The 18,903-nt window shown below is 46.9% G+C and overlaps 1 protein-coding gene across 2 annotated transcripts in view; it reads right to left on the bottom strand.

The window, feature by feature from the left end:
• LOC146183215 (endoplasmic reticulum transmembrane helix translocase) overlaps window positions 1-18,903 on the bottom strand; it is a 196,061-nt gene that overhangs the window by 35,672 nt on the left and 141,486 nt on the right. For both annotated transcript variants that reach the window (XM_084609087.1, XM_084609088.1), the window contains exons 22-23: window positions 6,344-6,486; window positions 2,478-2,589 (exon numbers count right to left, since the gene is read on the bottom strand). In XM_084609087.1, the coding sequence (XP_084465213.1) occupies window positions 2,478-2,589; window positions 6,344-6,486 (255 nt within the window). The remainder of the gene's footprint in view (window positions 1-2,477; window positions 2,590-6,343; window positions 6,487-18,903) is intronic.

Below are 18,903 nucleotides of genomic sequence, written 5' to 3'. Positions count from 1 at the left end.
ATTGATTTTTCACGCGAATTTTGCGATTTGATCCCCGTGTCCCCCCTTAAGGAGTCGATGATGGATTCCTTGGAGCTCAAAATCATGGAGAGTGAACTTTGCGGTATGTCGAACTTTGTGGCGACATCTTTCTTCTTTTCGCCATTTGTGACGGCATCCAGTATGCTGGCATTCACTTCTAGAGAGAGCACTTTCGTTTGCCACTCATGCTGCTGGATTGGAGCCGCCAGACAAGCGCCATGACTACGACGACGACGAGGGATAGGTCACCAGTCACACGCAAGGCGACAACAAATGCACACACGCTGCACGCCCACGTGCGCTGTGCAAAAAATAGGCATAAACTGGGTAGGGAGCCTTCATGCTGCGCCGCGGCGCCTAAACTGGGCCGATGCTCGTGCCACCTAGTGGAGTTTTTCAACACCATGTTTGCGTCTCCCGCGCACAAGTGCATCAGATGGCGCAGCGTATGCCACGTCGTATCATCATCACCATCGTCCCATTTTTAAGCATGCTCGGCTCTGCTGCGCCGTCGTGCCAAGGTCGACCTACCTTGGACGCGCTGCGCTTGTTTTCAGGCTGCGTGCGCTTTGATGGGTGCTGCTCTCAACAGCTCAGGATCGTGGTACACCTTTGTTCAGGCATTGAGCCTTCAACTAAATTTCGTTACATTGAAAGTTCGGCGAAATTTACTTCATCAGAGGGGGGCAAAAAATACATTGTGTTCTATGCGCCCAAAGTTATCAAAACTTAACTACTTTGTTACATCGGGGATTTCATTAAATTGAAGAACGAGGCTGTAACGAAGCGAAGCTCTCGCTTCAAAACAAAAAAAAAAAACTAGCTGTGCTGGCTTTGAAGACAGCAAATGATTCAGAGAGAACATTCTGACATTTTCTTTTCCTGAATTCCAAGGTTTGATTGGGAGAAGTTGAGTTTTGGTATAAATTGTCAGTTAAATTCAGCAGAAAATCTCGACTGCTTGGCAGGAAAACTCTCCCATGATGTCCCATCTTCTTGCTTTTACCCTCCTCTAACCAAATTTCAACCACCTTATCCCTCAAGCGCCCAAACCTGACCCATAAATCTGCCCTTCAAAAAGTCTGCCAGTTTGTACTGTACCGAGAGTCAGAAAGACCAGCTGTACCTAAGCCATTTCAACAGGACTGAGATAGGAAGCCTTAACTCCCAGTCCCAGTCAAACAAAACAAAAAACACATTTTTGTTCGACCTATATAATTGAGATCGCACACTGTTTTTGGTGGTTTACCATCTCTCCTTCCCCCCACTGACCCTTTATAAGCAAACGATTGCGCCTCCTTGCAAAAAGTTCTGCGGATGCCCTTGGGCAGAGGTCTTTACTGGCAGACATGGCATCCCAAGGCATTCTGAATAGGAATTAACATGGAAACGCAATCACATATCAAAGCAAAAGACCACATGGCTGCCTGCAACGATGATTTTGTCAACAACCCAGACCCACATGCGCGACCAGTGGTCATCATTTCTGAGAAAACAGGTTTCTTGAACAAAAAATGGGTTGTTCTCTTTACACTCCACATGCCTGCATGTTCCAAGGCATTTCATGTTTGCAATTACTTTTCAGTGTTCTGATGGAGTAGGTAACTGTGAGCAAAATAAAGCAACACTGAGTTTGTTTTTCTGCAATTTTTTTGTGAAATTTATGGCGGTTTTTATAAAGTGTAGAGTGTGGTCAACGACAGAGAAATTGAAGGCGCGCCAAAGCCAAGGGGTTAAGTAACAAGGCAGGAAATAGCATCACTGCGTGGAGATAAAAGTTTGGTTTGGTTTATAGGGTTTAACGTCCCAAAGAGACTCAGGCTATGAGAGATGCAGTAGTGGAGGACTTGAGAAATTTAGACCAGCTGGGGTTTTTTAACGTGCACCGACAACACACAGCACACGGGCGCCTTGCTTTTTGCCTCCATCGAAAAGCGGCCATCCTGATCGGGACTCGATCCCGCATCCTTAGACACAGTAGTTGAGGGCCCAACTGCTGCACAACATGCAGCAAAAGGGAAAAGTGGGTGCAGGCAGTGCGTCATGTGAATGTTAACCATCTCTCCGTGGCAGCTAACAATCAACTCATGTATCAGCAGTGACTGATTTGCGACAAGTGAAAGCATCTTATTTGTTTTCTTGCACTCTCTTTTCTCAGAAGCAATAGTGCAGAATGTTCTTCCAGACCCATGAGGCTGAACGAACTAGTAGGAAGCTTCCGACCCTACTGACTAGCATATACTGCTGTGATCGAAAAGAAGGAAGCTTGAAGGAAAGGGTGAAAGATGGAAGAATGCATGCAGCACCAGAACAATGATGATGGCAGCTTGGAACCCATTCCCCCTCTATATCATTTGACTTCTGATACTGTTTTACCGGCAGCCTTGTAGTGGCACTCATTGCTGCAAGATATTGCCTCATTATATCAATAAAGAAAAGCGTCCCTTAACACTCACCCTGTAGTTGATGGCAAAGGTGGAGACCTGCAGCGCCATGGAGATGATGTACACGGTGCTGTTAAGAAGTGAGGGCTTGAACTCGTCCTCCCGATCAGCAAACTTTTCGGGCCTGGGGCAGCACACAGAGGACATCTCATTTCTGAAGTTCATTACCAGAAATGCCGCTGCACTGCATCATGCGCTCCTCACAGAGCTCGTTTAGTTTGCGCCATGCAAAGAGCAAACCCCACATTTCTTCTCCACAAAATTTATACTCAGCCTATTGCGACTTTCCCAGTGTTCTGCAACAAAGCAGTTTTAAACAAAACTGAGCTTGGTGACTGGTTGACATTTATGTGTTGTCACTTGCAGCTTGCCACAATGGAGGCTGTGCACAGATAATGTTTGTGGTTGTGCCGGTGGACACAGTGAAGCAGTGTGTTTGGCTTTCGGTAATGTTTCAAGCTGTGTTCATCTGTCTTCGGTGCTCCCAAAGTGCACCTGTGAACGTTCACTTCTGTGCTTCTGTGTTGTGCTAAGCACCCTGCAAGAGCAATCACCTTCTGAAAGTAGACGAGTGCAGCGACCGCCAGAAACTGTGCCACATTCTGTGCAACTGTCTAAATAAAAATAGCACACCAAGCTATGATTATACTAAGCATTTCGTGCTAACCTTGCGAATGCACACCCACATCTCTTAGCAAGGCCACTTGCAATCCTGAAACAATAGGACTCGGGAAAGCTTGTTAATTCGAACCTCGATAATTAGAAATTTCAGGTAATTCAAACTACACTACTTGGTCCAGCCAAGCTCCATAGCGATCTGTGTACAAAAAAACCCGCAAGCCAGTTCCACTATGGATCAATCGAACTACGCTCCGCCCCGTCTGGGCGGCTTGGCGCACATCCCGTGGCAAAAAAGGAATACCTCCGCGAAAGAGCGGAATAGTTAGAGGCTGTGCACGTCCAAAACGGGGACAGAAGATGGAACCAGGTAAGATTATGAAAGCGTGGGTAAAACCTATATGGCGCCATGACCGGCACGGCAGCCGACGGAGTTGGAAAGAGGGGATGGCGGCTGCGGCGGCGGCTGCCTCCTCTTTCTTCCGCGCAACCTCTGAAACTCGCAATTAAATACTCGTTAACACTTTCCTGTCCGCGCCTATTCCCATCGATAGCCCGCTATCGATGGTTTCACGATTCGAATTTTCCCGCTTTCAAAGCGCTCCTTAACAAGTGTCATCATCCAATGGGAAATAGAGGAACCCTTCTTTCAGTTCTGCTTTTGATTTAATTTTTCCGCCGTGCCGTGCCCGTCCAGATGGTCTCCGGAGTCAGGTGATCGACGCTCCTTGTTTACACCATGGCGTTGAAGTTGCGCGCTCCCGCTACGTTTCCGTGGTTTCCGCAGACGTTGATGCATCGGAAAGCTCATTTTTGGATGCGAACAGCAGCAGTGATGACTCAAAAGATGAATTCAGCTCTTCAGACTTTAGCACTCACAGCGAAACTGCATCAAACCGACCCGGAACGTCGATAGCCGTGTTCCGATAAGTGTTGCCCGCTATCGATGGTTGAATTTTCCCGCTCTCAAAGCACTTCTTGATGAGTGGCGTCATTCAGTGGGAAATAGAAAAACCGTTCTTTCAGTTTTGCTCTTTTGCTCTTGGTTTAATTTTTTCGCCGTGCTGCACCCGTCCAGATGGTCTCTGGAGTCGGGTGATCGGCACTCCTTGTTTACATCATGGCGTCGACATTGCGCGCTCCTGTTTCCGCGCAGTTTTGCGGAATTTGACGCATCGGATAGCTCATTTTTGGATGCGATAAGCAGCAGTAATGACTCAGAAGACGAATCCAGCTCTTTAGGCTTTAGCACTGACAGCTAAACTACGTCAAACCGACCCAGAACGTGGACAGCCATGCCTCGATAAGTTTCGCGTCCGCTCCCTCAAACATTTCTGCTTTTGCTGCGCGCTGATTGGGAGAGATTACTGTTCTGAAGGTCACAACTGTTATCAGCAAGGCAAAAACGTCTTTTGGGTAGTACTACTTGCCGCTGGCAACGCAGGGAGTCGTGTTTTCCGCTAGAAGACTGCCAGGGGTCGACCTCAGCGTAGTCAACCTCTACTAGTGTTTTCTTTCCTAACTCAGCGAATACTGTACACAGAAAGTTATAATTTGCAGCAATGTTGTATTGGTCCCTGTTGTAAAAAACGTATATTTTCAAAATTTTTTGTTTTATCTGTATTGAGAAATTTTGTGTGTTTGTTTTCTTTTAACCACATTGTTTTGCTAATAATGTTTTTTTCATTGCTTTCAATGCCATTGCAAAGAGGAATTCTTCCTCTAAAATTTGATACTCGACACTCCTGCACCAAGCAAGTTTTCTTAAAGAAAAAAAAAAAACATTAATGGCACCACCCAAAAACCACCCCTTTTCCCACGAACAGGAGTGTTAATTCCAGCCCTGTTAATTTGGAAATATGGATAAGTACTGTTGGCGCGGTCCCAGCCAACGCCTATGAAAGGTTATAATTTCGAAAGGGCACTACGGGTAACTTTGTTTTTTTTTTTTTTTTTTTTTTTTTTGCAACAGCCATCTATCCTTCCACCCATCAGCCGTCAATGGAAGCACACGGTCAGCCGCAGTCATGGTGCCGGCTTTTAGTATCGTTCACTTCAACACTGGTTTTTCAAGTGAATTTTGCCTTTTGATTTTGAACATCCTCCTACACGGGGATGTCATTGGGGAAGGCTCAGGCTCAGGCTGCATGTTGGGCAAACAAAACAACATGTATAGCTCACTTTTCACTCATTCCGCTACTGTCAAGCCGTGCCAAGAAAACAAGCAGCAAAAAAAAAAAAAAAGTGCACAATTGAGCCAAACTAACTTGGTGATACATTCGTGGGCGGAGCGCAGTATTGGTAGTATGTTTTATTTGGTTTTCTTGCTCAGTGCAGTGTAATAGAAGAGAAGAAAAACGTGAAGGCCATTTTCAATTGCTAATATATCTGGTGCTACATATGCTAGATCAAAAATTTTAGCAGCAGTGTGATAGGCGATTCCCCATCTATCAGTCTCATCGACTTTCCTCCCTCTCGGTGGATACCCTTCTAGTGCCCCTATACATAAGTATGCGTACGCACCGCGGCACCGAACGATCCCACAATACTTGCAGTGAGCCACTGCAGCTTCTCAGCTTGATAAGTATGCAGAGCTGAACTCCTCTCTTCACACTCCTCTTAAAAGCTGAGAGGTGGCGCTCTCATCATAGGCTCGCATGAGAAGCAAGATGTGGTTGTGCCCTCAGAGTCAACACTTGAACCGTTCTTGCAACACTGTCATGAGACGAGCACAGTTAGTTTGGCTAAAAAAAAAAAAGGGGGGCAAAATATGAGAGCTGCAGACATAAAGAGGTGGTCCGCACTTAAGTAAACTGCTATGAATAATTCAGCATCAATCAACTAAGATAAAAATGTTAGAAGGTGTTTCAAGTAATTTCAGCCTAATTATAGAAGACAGCCTTCGTTCAATTAGTTTTTTTAAATTTATAAACTTCAGCTCTCTTTCCCTGTTACTCCTGTACAGCAACTTGATGGAGCAAACTTTTTATATGCCAAAATTTGCACTGCGCTCATGTAGGTATGCCCACAATATCTTCTACGAATCTGGCTGAGAATAGCCGCACGCAGTCAGGGACCGCCAGCATGGTATCCTCCGACAGAAAGCAACTCAGTACACCACAGTACACCAGATCATGAGGTGCCCCCCGCTGGGGAAGAAAAGTACACTTTTCAATGCAAATACAGGAAGCACAGTGGCCCTTGGAATCGTTGCAGCATGGCTCGCATCCAGTGCTGGGCGACAAGATCAAACAGCTCACCGAGCGGGCGACCGTGCAGTGGCTTCCTGCACGAGGTACACAAGGCTGGCAAAGTGGACCGCAAATTGTAGCAGCACCGTGAGCAGGGTGTAGGCATTGAAGATGTTTGGCAGAGGACGTTCACGAGACAGGACTTTCAGTGGCTGCACAGAGAATGAAGGTGCACATTTCACCTACAGCGCTCCCAGCTGCGATTTCCTCAAGCGCTGCTGGTCAAGTTGACAAACATCCACACAATATGACATTCTAATAGCAAGGAGGTTCTTTTCAGTAATATCAAGGGCTTTCATGAGAAAAAACAATTAAATCCGGATTTTTGCAAGCACACTGCAGTGACTCTCACAAAGCTTTTGGCATGCAGGTCCCTAAGACCAAAATATTCATTTCCAAACGATCATAAAGTCCTTTCTAGCCTTGGCATCAAAAGTTTTAACTGAGTGGTGGAAACCTTCTCAATACAATTTTCTCAGCAGTAAATGCACCTCTTTTTTATGGAAGAACACTCCATAAAGAGCCATAAAATTAAAATTGCCTGCTGCAGAAAGCAGGCTCAGTCGTGCTCAAACAACATAGCCCTGTTCTCACTCTTTAAGCATGCAGGCAACAGAACAGAGCTTAGTGCCACTTGGATGCACCGCAATTGCTGTTGACTGAGTCCCTGAGGTGCAATGCCATTGCAAAGGTTCACCTTAACCGAAGGACACCACAAGTCCATCATAAGTGAATTTTCCTTTATAGTGTGAGCATCATATGAAGCCCATTCTAAGGCAGAGAGGGGGATGAATTCTGTCCGAGGCCATGAACAAAATGGCCAGGAAAGGCCAGAGAATGGAGATTGGAGGCAATAAGAGAAGGAAGGGAAGAATCAGGGTGGAGAGAATAGAGGGACGCTATCACAGATAGATAGCATGAAGAGAGCAGCAAAGAAATATACTAAGCAACGAGCTAGCTTAACAGTCGGTGTGAGCCAGAATCTGGGCGGCGGTGGGTGTTTCGCACCAAAGCTTCCTGCACCCTGGCTCTGTGGGCCCTGTAGCGCAAGCATTGCCCGAGACTGCAGTTCTGAAAGCTGAAAGGTTCACCCTCTATGCATTACCACTGGCAACATGCTCACTACTGTGAGGCCTTTGTCGTCTCCTACCCCTCAGTCTTGTATGGCAGTGATCAACTTTTGGCTTGGCAGCAAGCACAATTTGGTCTTGTCTATGCTGACATCGAGCCTCGCGAGCACCTCCAAGTCCTCCAAAGCCCTCACACTACTGCAGCAGAGCAGTGACTGCACTGTCTACATGTGCTGGGTTTTCACTTTGTTAAGTCGCTGACCATTTTTTTCGGACTTAGCAGGACCCAGGCTCTAGTTCGATTAAAACGGAAGCTGTCGTGGTGTGCACGCTGTTGTTTGCGGTCTCGTGAATTAGCAAGTCATGAAATCGCCCCATGCCCGAGCATCGAGCGCATGAAGAAGAATATGAGTAGAAACGCGAATTAGTAGGCTTCGTTCTCGCAGTGATCGTTACATGTGTACCCAACAAATGCGTGCGAAGCAAATCGTGCACACGCATGCATGCACTCTTGAATTTTCCCGCCCAAGGAAGCAGGCAGAAGTGCCGCGGACTGGCTGAGTTCTGAGACTTGAAGTCACGTCGCAAAAAAACGGTCAGCAAGCGAGCGACCAAACGGATCGTTGGCGACTCGTTCGGGTCTCCCCTTCCATGACTAATCACTCCCTTCGTGATGAATCGTCTCGCGCCAGCGGAAGGTGGCGCCACTGCTTCGTAACAAGTGTTGCCACCTCCCGCCGGGGTTCTCATAACGAGTACTGTAAAAACCCGCGTATAATACGAACCCGAATATAATACGAGGTGAAATTTTGGAGATGCGAAATGGAAAAAAAAAAAGTTTTTACCGCATATAATAAGAGAGAGAAAAGACAAGACATTTATTGAAATCGGACCTCACACTTCAATCACTTTCATCTTCAGCAGCGCTTTCCTCGGAAATTTCTTTGTCCGACAAATCATCCCACAGGTACTCATCTTCTGTGCCATCGAGGGCGTTTGAGATGCCGCACTTCTTAAACGAATGGCGCACAAGCTCCTCTGGGATGCTTGCCCCCGCGTCCACAATCCATTTGCACAGCGTGGCTGGCGATGCTCGCTTCAGCCGCCCGGCCGGCGTCACTGCAGGCTCACCTGACCGCATCCATTCCGCGTAGCATCGCTTGACTGCGTCCTGGAAGGGTTTGTTGACACAAACGTCGATAGGCTGCAGTTGTGAGGTCATCCCACCCGGAATCACAACAAGTTCAGTGCGGCAGTCGCGTAGCAGCCTCTTCACCGAGTCTGCCAAATGGCAACGAAACGCGTCCAGCACGAGGATGGATGGAAAGGACAACAGTGCACCGGGCCGTTTGCACCACATTGACTTCACCCAGTCGAGGACAAGATCCTCGTTCATCCAACCTTTTTCATAGCATCTCACGATGACATTTTTCGGCAGCTCCTCACCTTTCGGCATTGTCTTGCGCTTGAAGATGACATAGGGCGGGAGCTTGCGGCCGTCTGCCGTGCACGATAGCATGACTGTAACCCGCATCTTCTCGTTTCCAGTAGACCGGATACAAACTTGTTTAGAGCCCTTCTCATGGACGGTTAGGGGCGATGGCATGTTCAGGTAAACCGGCGTCTGGTCAGTATTGCCTATCTGCCCCAGCTGAAAGTTTTTGGTTTTTCGCAAAGAAATCACGTGGCGCTGAAAAGCCACAAGTAGCTCTTCGAAAGATTCGGGCAGCTTTTGTGAAATCGAGGTTCGCCGGCGTAGCGAGAATCCAGCACGGCACATGTAGCGACTTATCCAGTGCTTGCTTGCTTTGAAGGCAGAGCTCGGAATTCCCTTTTCCCTTGCAAGCTCCCTAGCTTTTGCCTGCATAAGCTCTACGCTCACAGCTAGATGCGCTGCTCGCTGTTCTCGTATGAACTCCGTCAGAGCGAGTTCAATTTCCGGGAATGCCCCATTCTTTGGCCCGCGAAAGCTTCTTCGCATTCCCTTGCACGCGAAAAGGGCTTCTTTCTGTCGTCGTCATCCGCGAATGCTTCCCTCGGTGACGCCAAACTGCCTCCCGGCCGCACTGTTGCCGATATTTTCAGCAACTAAAATCACCTTTCTCTTAAAAGCAGCCTAGTACTGTTTCCGAGACCCTGGCATCTTGCTCGTTCACTTGAAGAAAAAAACGTGCACTTTTTCGCGAAGTGTGGTTTGCACGAGAGCACATGCGCTGTTGATGTGCGCACTCGACGACTCAACGAAGAGACGACACCTCGACGTCGTGGCCACTGCGGGGTGCGGCCACGTTAGGGCAACAAAGCCAAGCCGTAGCCACGTGGCAACAACGAAACCAAAACTTCTCGCAAAACTTTGACATTTTGGTTGGGATCCGCAAATAATACGAGGCGGAAATTTGGAACGCTGAAAGTTGGAAAAAAAACCTCGTATTATACGCGGGTTTTTATGGTATGTCTGCTCATTGGAGAGAGGCGGCGGAGTGAACGCGAAGTCTACACTTCTTGACAGCAAACGTGTTATAACTGAACTTTTTTCGGCCATTTCCTGCCTCGTGCCAAACGTGCACGTAAGACACACATGTACCATGTCTGTTTGTTGAAAAATAAACCAAAAGCAAAGCAAAGAAAGCCGCTACCAGTTCATGCCGTCTGGTAAAAGGCCACTGGCGTTTGGGCGAGCGCATCGTCGGTGCACGAGCGCTTCTGCTGGCAGCTCTTGGTTTTTTTTTTTTTTCTTTGAAGTAGGAATTCGGAATCCGAGCAATATAGCACTTTGAAAGTAAGTAGATAGATAAAGCTACTGCAAATCAAAATGAAAGAGATGACACTTGGACGTTGGAAAGCAAAAACTACATCCCTGAAGGTTTCTAGCTATATTAAACTGTAAATGTGCGCATTGCACCACGAAATGTCTGTTAAATAATCCCCCGTTTCTTTTTTTGCTTTCTCAAAACATGCCTTGTCGACCACATGCAGTTTTACAGCCTCAATATCTCGGCACTCAAAGCACGTAGAGCTGAAATGCTTTTTGAAATGGGAAGCTGAATGTATGCCGTGTGAAATGTTGGAAGCAGATTTTTTGTTTTTGAAAGTTAAAATTAATTATTTTGATGAGTTTATTCCCACTTGGTACACACGCTTTGGATACTGAAATCAATAAGGCTGCAAAATGAGTACTAATTAACATACCGGGAAACTGCTCTCAACAATTCATTCTTTACTCTTTGGCTACCTAACCATGCTCTAATTTTAAGCCTTTAACAACCCATTATTTAAGAATTTAGGCCTTAAACAATGGAAGTTGATTAGTAATTATCTTGCAAACTAATTGGGCTACAGGAAAAAGGATTGCATATTTGAAATCAGCATGAAAATTTCAGTAAGGCTGTGAAGTTTTATTACAATTTGCCAAAAAATAACAAAAATAGCTCTAAGACCCATGTCCCTTAGAGACAACAGTAAGTAGAGGCTCCTGTTTCAGTCGGCGTTTATTTTTTTTATTCTTACTTGGAACCAGGAAGAAATCAGAGCACGGCATTGCCGCTACCAACGGCTGCGGGTCCAGATAGCCGCCTTTTTCGGCGACGCTTCCCAGACAGCGCCACATGTATGGCCAAAGTTGCAGCATATCAGGCCCATATGCCGATAACAAGGAGTTATATCATAGCGCGATCTGCTACAATGATCGGCTTCCATGCGCCGCTCATACGCATGCGTTCGAGTGATTTGATATGGCAGGTGCGGCCACCAGTGCGCGCGCTGGCTGATGCAGACGTGGTAGGCGTGCACGCTGCCGGGAAGCATGCAACTTGCTCAAGGCAGTCACCGCGTGCGCTGATGTGCTCCGCATAAGCGGATCATGCTAAGCTGCAACTGCTATTACCCGCGTTAGAATATCTCGGCCAGTCATGCTTTCGTCATGTTCATGCCACTTCACGACGTACTGCGATGCAGTCGATCGCGCCGTGCGTTCAGTTTTCATGGAAGACCGCATGATGAAACTTGCAGGAGAAATGCGAGCGGAAAGAGCATCCCCATGAATCATGAATGCACCGGACCCCCATCCCGTTCCACTACGGGTGGCGTCAGTGCGAGCCGCGGCTGACAGCGCTCGCACTCACGTTCCGATCGCGCGCCTGCCGCAATGAAAACGTCAAGCTTTTGCTTATTACCACTGCCTCAAATGGCGACGATGAACATCCAAATGGCTGCTTCGCCTAGCTTTCATGGCCGCGCAAAACTGGCTGTTTGCGAAAACGATGCCTGCTCGCATCTAAGTGATGCCGAAAGAACAGGCCTTGAGCCAAAAAATGATCTCCACAGTACTGCTCGCACCAAATTTCGTCCGAAAAATAGAACATTTGGACACCATAGGGTCCGAAATATCGGTCATGAAAATGTACACGCTCCTATGGGCCGTGTGACAGTTCCTAAATAAGGCCTGAAATATTGTGCAAGTCTGAATTATTGGAGTACGAAAATTGGTTGGCTACTTATCCCTCCAGAAGCCCGTGGAGAAAATCTTTGTTGAACTCTCTTTTGCCAATCATTAATGCTTGTGAGCTGCCTATGTAATGGGAGATCCAGACACAAAGCAAGGAGCAAGATAGCAAGGACAAAATTGTAGGAACACTTAAGCTCCACTTTTAATGGGATGACATGAGAATGCTAATGGCACCTACCTGCACGGTCCTTTCAGCAGATCCTCGTTTGTGTACACACGCTTTGCTACTCACTTAATCACTGACCCCTTAATTGCATGCACCGTAACCCCTGTACAAGGAGCAAGACATCTCCTCCTATCTCAGACAAGAAGCCCGTGTTGGCAGCCCATGCCATGTCACCTGCCAGCTACCACCTGCCAGAGCCATGCCTGCAATATTTTGCTCAAAATGCCAGATTTTGTGCACAATGGGGCTTTTAAACTATCACATTAAGGGGGGAGGCTACCCTTGAACACCAACTTTTTTATTTCTTGAGGTATCTGATTGAAATTTTCAGGGTATGCTCATAGTACACACATTTGAAGAACCACCAAGTTTCATGGAGCTGGGCTCATCGGTTCTCAAGTTAGAGGAGTATATCAAGATAGTTTACATAGGTCCCTAGGGGCGGGCCTGGAGAATTTGCAAAATGTGCTAGCAGTGTGAAATTTGTTATGGTCATTCCTGGATAGTTTCCCCAGGGCAAGACAATTCCCTTTTTCCAAATTTCCTCTCTGAAAAATTTTAGTACAGCCCCAAATTTAGTGTTCAAATTTACACCTGACTTAACGATATTTTAATTGACTGCCCCTAATTACACACGAAATATTTAAAAAAAAACGAATTGTCTTGCCCTCAGAATTTTACTTAGGTATATAACAAAAAAAACCTCATGAAAATCCAATAAGCGGTTCTTGAGCTATGACTTTCCCTAGCAGCCACACCGTGCAAAAAATTGATTCTGAGAAAACGGCTCTCAAAGGTTGAGAGAACAATAACTTTTTTGTTTCTCAAGCTATCATGATGAAATTTTCAAGACAGGCTCATGACATTAACAAATGAAATACCACCAAGTTTCATAGAATTGTGCACGCTAGTTCTCAAGTTACAGAAGCATATCAAACTGGTTCGAGTAGGTCCTTTATATCAAGCCTGGAGAAATTGTGAAAGGCGCTGGCATTGTGCAATTTGTCATGCTGATTCCTAGATAGGTTCCTCAGGGCAAGACAAAGCCCTTTTTCTAAATTTTCTTGCTGAAAAATAGCATAGAATTGGATTTTTTGTTATCAATTAGACCTATGTTGATTAACCAAATTAATTATGACAAATTCCAGACATAATATTTTGAATACATGGGCTTGCCTTGCCTTAAAAAATTTATTCAGGTACAGTCGAGCCCACTTATAACGGCCCCACTTAAGACGAACACTCGCAATTATCACGAACAAGTCCGGTGCGGCCGTCAAAATATACATTAGGGCTATGGCGCTCCGTCGATCTCGGCTGCAGCGAACATCTGTGCGACTAGCCGATCGGCTACAGCGAACGCCTTGGTGCCGCGGACCACTTTCCACATGCTGAGATCCGTCGATCCTGAGCTCTGCAAGCCGCGACAATCGGCATTCCCGATTCCCCCGCGGCATTTCGCCCTAGAATGGTGGGCGGCGCAGACGCAGCAAGCGGTTTCCCGGTTTATCTATCGCGGCATCTCGCCAGAGGAACGAGGAGCGGCCCAAACGCGACAAGCGACTTCCCGGGTTATCTTCCGCGGCATAAGCGCCGTAACGAAAAAAAAAAAAAAGCTAGCCAAGTCTGCACTGAATGCGTGTCGCACCTCGAGGCATCGTGAGCGACCACGCAACGTTTAACACGTTGCACGAAACCATTCAGAGGGCACGACGAGAGATCGTAAATCCGGCGATCGCAAAAATGGCGAAGCCAACAACGACAGCAAACAAAGAGCCGTAGCAGACGACGCGGGGAGGCGGAGACCGACGCGTCAGCGGCCGCAGCAGCCAATAGTAGTCGGCCGATCCCCCGCGTTCTCGCGGAGCGCGCGCTTTGCCCAATCGCAGCCTTGAATTCGAGCGCGGGAAACTTGAAAGCCGCCACGAGGCTCTCAATCGGTAGCAAGCCACGCCTCGACCGCGCCGCCGTCGCCGCCGCCGAGGGTGGCAGAAGAAAGCGCAAGAATTCACAAACAAAACAAGACCAAGATGGCGGCGCTCAGTTCGGCGGGAGAGGAATGGTGCGCGCGCGAAGTTTGGGAATTTTCGGCGCTTGCTCGCTGCTCCGCGGCTGCCGCCGCTTGTTAAATAATTAATTTCGAGTATTTCTACGGCGAGTTGGACATTGATAATTACAGAAATGATAGTTTATAAGGCATACTACCGGAATATATAATCTTCCAAAAATCGACTTTTTCGCGATTTTTCGGTTTTCAAAGGTCGCGTCCCCCCATAATAAATGCCAAACAGTGCTCGTGTCACTGATGAGGTCCATCGCAGCACCCATAGTAAGGTGCAAAAGCCTTTTTTTTTTTTCTCTTTTCTATCTTGCAGGGACTGTGTTATATGCTTCTATATCATTTTACTTGACTGTCAGTGACAGCATCCTTCCATTTTCTCTCCCCTACTTCTTCCCTCCTTTCTCTTCTTGCCACCCATCTCTATTCTCTCATCTTTCACTTCTGGCTGATTTGATCAATGACCTTGGACGAATTTCATCCATATGATGGCTCAGGTTGTGCTGCCATAACGGCTGTGCCATAAATAAAATTTAAAAAAAAAAAGAAAAAAAAAAGCCCTTGCTTCCCGCTATTGCTGCTGTGTGAGGATTTCAAGTGTTTAAGTAATGTTAACCGAAACACAAGTGTCGCCAGATGTTGTGAATTCCCTCACTATCTCACTTCTAGCTCTGTATCTTATCCTCTTTCTCACCTAAGAGCAGCTGCAGCTCAGAAGCACAAGTGCTTGATGAGAAAGAACTCGGTGAACATTCCCTCTGTGGGCGACTGGAATACAAAATAAACTGAAAAGACAGTGTGAGCAGATGGCGCCATAGCTACCGTGCTGCAATACGACAGGTGTTGGCATAGACAAGACCAAGTTGAAGTAGCAAGATGAAGGCCTAGCAGCAGCGAGACACATAGAGGGTGGAACTCCAACTTGTCAAACTGCAGTCTCAGATGAGGCTTGAGCTAGAAGGGCCACATTGAAGCTAGCGTGTAGGAATCATAAACAGAAAGAAGCCACCAACTCATGTCAGCTTTTTAACTAGGGCCCTGCTTATTTAGCCAATTTTTTAACGAGAGAACACAAGTACTCCCATGTAATAAAAAAAATTGTATGTTGTCGGCAGCGCAAGCATGCCTCAAGCATGCAGTAGCTGGCAGGTCGAAGGTGCAATGGCCTGCTGGCGCTCATTTCTCTTTTGTTCATGGAATTCGCCAATACTGGTCAGCGGGTACTCTGACATCACGAGACCAGATGGAAGGTAGAGAAAGCTGCTAACTTGGATAGCTCCTAGCTCCTTTCACCTAGAAGGGTGAGACGGGAATCAAATACGCAGGACCCTTGCACCCCCTCGTTTGAAGCCTCACCACCTCAAAAAACCATGCGCATGCCTCTGCGAGGTCACATAGGAGTGTCCCCATCTCTACCTTCATCGAAAGAAATGCTGACAGCTACAGGCCATCCCATGTGGTCTAAGTTATCTAAAAAGAAACTTCCATCGCACAATAAATTATTCCTAAACGAGCGTTTATGTTTTGTCACTTCTTTACATAGGCTATAACATAATCATGTAGCATGCTGTAGAAAAGCAACGCTCTCGCATTTACACTTGTTGAATATTCCGCGTGCCGCTTCCGCTATTGCAGTCTTCACGGCACATCTAAGCCATCCCACTGATTCCGAGGGAGGGACATATCGGCCTGTGTAAGACACAGACTGGAATCGCCCATCGTCTCTGCAGGGAACGGCTGTGTGTGCCTGTGTTGAGGGTTTTGTGGTTGAGGGGTTGATGTGCGGAGGGGACACTCCTTTCAAGGTCAGTAAACAGGCACTCAGCGACTCCGGAGCACTGCGGTGCTCCTTTTCGAAGCTCTCCGGCCAGTGCCTCTTTGTGTGCAGTTGGACAATAAACGTCATGCTGTTGTTGTTGTTATAAAAAGTTCTCCCTAACGTCATTGAAAAATAAACACACACTATACAAACCTAACTGATAGTCTGTGAATGCTTTTTTATATACTGAGAGGGAAACCAACCATTTCACCTCTCCATCGTAATCAAGAATTTGGCTAAACCGATCCTGTCCCAATGAGAGTTCACTGTTCACAGACTACTGTACAATCTCGGTGATACAAGTCCGGTTGATACAAATTTCATGATGACACGAAAATATAAAATTTTCTGACAGAGGTGCACTTAGTATGTAGAATGCACAGAATTTCTGATATTCCAAACACTCTCCTGCTTCATTATGGATGTGGACGAACCGCAAACACAGCCTTGAGCACTGCGCTGTCCGCACATTGTTGACTTCGTGATCGCCAGCCCGTTGTACGCACTGTGAACAGTTAGCAGTGGCACAATCGCCTGTCCAGCTCTACACAATCAGAGAAGTTTGCAGCTGCGCGTGCCCCGCAAGTCGGCAGCGTCATGTCACGATTTCCATTCATGCTATGGACCGCAAGCAATTGGCAGCGGCATGCACGACCCACACATCACTGACTCTGCGATTGCTATTCGTGCTGTATGCACAGGGACCACTTTGAAGCATCACGCAGAATGCACATCGCAGATGCTGCCATCATTTTTCGTGCTGTACATGCCGTGAACGACAAGCTGTGGCCTTGCGGCCATAAATAATTCTCCTCAGCCATAGCAGAACTGCGTGAATGCTTTTCCCATGCTTATGAACAATGGTTTTTGTTTGTTCTGATGATAAAAAGTTTCGTATGATACAATTTGGATGATAAAAATTTTTGGACGATACAAATTTTTTTGTAACCCAGAAAGATTCATATCACCGAGATTCTGCTGTAGTTACAACACTAAATAATCACAGACCACTATTTTTAAATCACCCTTACACCTAACAACCTTGCCTGACAACACCCATAAAAGCGAAAAACCTCACAGGCCTTATAACAGACAAAGTAGATTTTCTAAATGTCATCACTGGATTTAAAATAATGTTCAAGGATGAAGCTCAGAATTCTTGAGTGCTGCCTTTGCCCTTCAGCAGTGCGCAGAGTACATAAAATTTCGATGCAAAATTGACATACCAATATCGGTTCTGGTCAACTTGTGGGCTTTTGGTGGTCCCACATTTTACACTACAAATGAAGCAGAGTTTCCGAAGTAACCACATGCCTTTGGCCACATAATTACTGAACTCTGGCTGTGCCTCCAGATAGCCTAATGCCAAGTGAACGCTGAATGCTGCGTGAAGCTCCCTCTGTAGGCAGCCATCCCGATCCGATATCCTCACTTTGTTGACCCATGGGTCCCACAACTGTGGGCTTCATTGCTTTGCTGTTTTTCCTTGTTTCCCACTCTTGCAGTCTGGAGCACGGGCAATTGTACAATTTGCCACCTTTTTCTCTTACTACAGTGAAAGCTCATTAATTCGAATCTCGATAATTCGAATTTTCAGATAATTCGAACTACACTACTTGGTCCGGCCAAGCTCCATAGAGATCTGTGTATAAAAAAAGCCCGTTAATTCGAACGCGAGTCGGTTCCGCTACGGATAATTCGAACTACGCGCCGCCGCTTCTGTGCGGCTTGGCGCACATCACGCGGAAAAAAAAAAAAAGGTAAAGAAACACATCCACGATCGGTAGGCATAATTAGAGGCTGCGCACATCCAAAACGGGGACAGAATAAGGAACCAGGTAAAACCATGGAAGAGTGGGTAAAACTTAAATGGCGCCATGACCGGCGTGGCGGCCGGCGGCGTTGAAGGGAGGGGACGCGGCCGCGGCAAGGTCAGTGCATGGGCGCGCGGCGGCGGCCGCCTGCTCTCTCTTCTGCGCAACCTCCGTAGCTCGCAACTAAATACTCGCTAATTCCAACCCTGTTAATTTGGAAATAGGGATAAGTACTGTCGGCGCGGTCCCAGCCAATGCCCATATAAGGCTATGATCTCGGACTGGCACTATGGATTAAACTTTTTTTTTTTTTTTTGCGATAGCCATCCATCCTTCCACCCATCAGCCGTCAGAGGAAGCACGCGAGTCAGCCGCGATCATGACGCCGGCTTTTAGCACCGTTCGCTCCGATGATTGGAGTGGCAGTAGACGCCGCCGCCCGCCCAAGTCGCTCATAGCATGATAAAGCGAACATACTGAAAAGGAGGCTTGCACAACCGGATAAGCGCTGGCACTTTGCCAAGTTCGCTTTCCTCTCCCCTGCCCGAGCTAAAGTCAAAAGATAAACACGCCGTTATCGCCGCGCAGCATCTTGGCGCACTGCCAAGAAATGTGTTGTGGACCGTGAAGGCGCGAAACAGAGGGACGCGCTAACGACTGACGCCTTTATTTTTTTTGTTGTTGTTTTTTTCTGATTCGTAGGCACAAATAGGGGCTGAGTGGGTTCATTATGCGAACGAGTTCGTTACGCGACTAAATACGGTACATTTACCGTAGTACAAACGGTTTCGGTCAGTTTTTTCGAGGCTATTCGATATTTCGAACATCGGATAATTCGAACTTTTTTCCCGGTCCCGTGAAGTTCGAATTAACGAGCTTTTACTGTAAGTGAATCTTCATGGGGTCATGTATGGCTCTGCTACAGAAACAGACATAGCACACCACCTTCTAGGCAACGGAGAGAAGGCTTTGAAGATTCACACACCTGTCTACGAAGCTCAGCATCTGGCAAGTTCAAGAATTCATTGCTACTCTGATGCACCATATGCTACCTCACAGGTGGCAGCAAAGCTTAGCTGACAAGCAGTAAGAGACGATCCCAATCACTAAACAGTAAAGGATATGCATGTATGCAGA

The sequence above is a fragment of the Amblyomma maculatum genome, chromosome 7, assembly GCF_055883805.1.
Source record: "Amblyomma maculatum isolate TAMU_Amacu chromosome 7, ASM5588380v1, whole genome shotgun sequence".
NCBI lineage: Eukaryota > Metazoa > Arthropoda > Arachnida > Ixodida > Ixodidae > Amblyomma > Amblyomma maculatum.
Note: the sequence above shows the minus strand (reverse complement) of the source record. Positions and strands in the feature narration are given on the sequence as shown.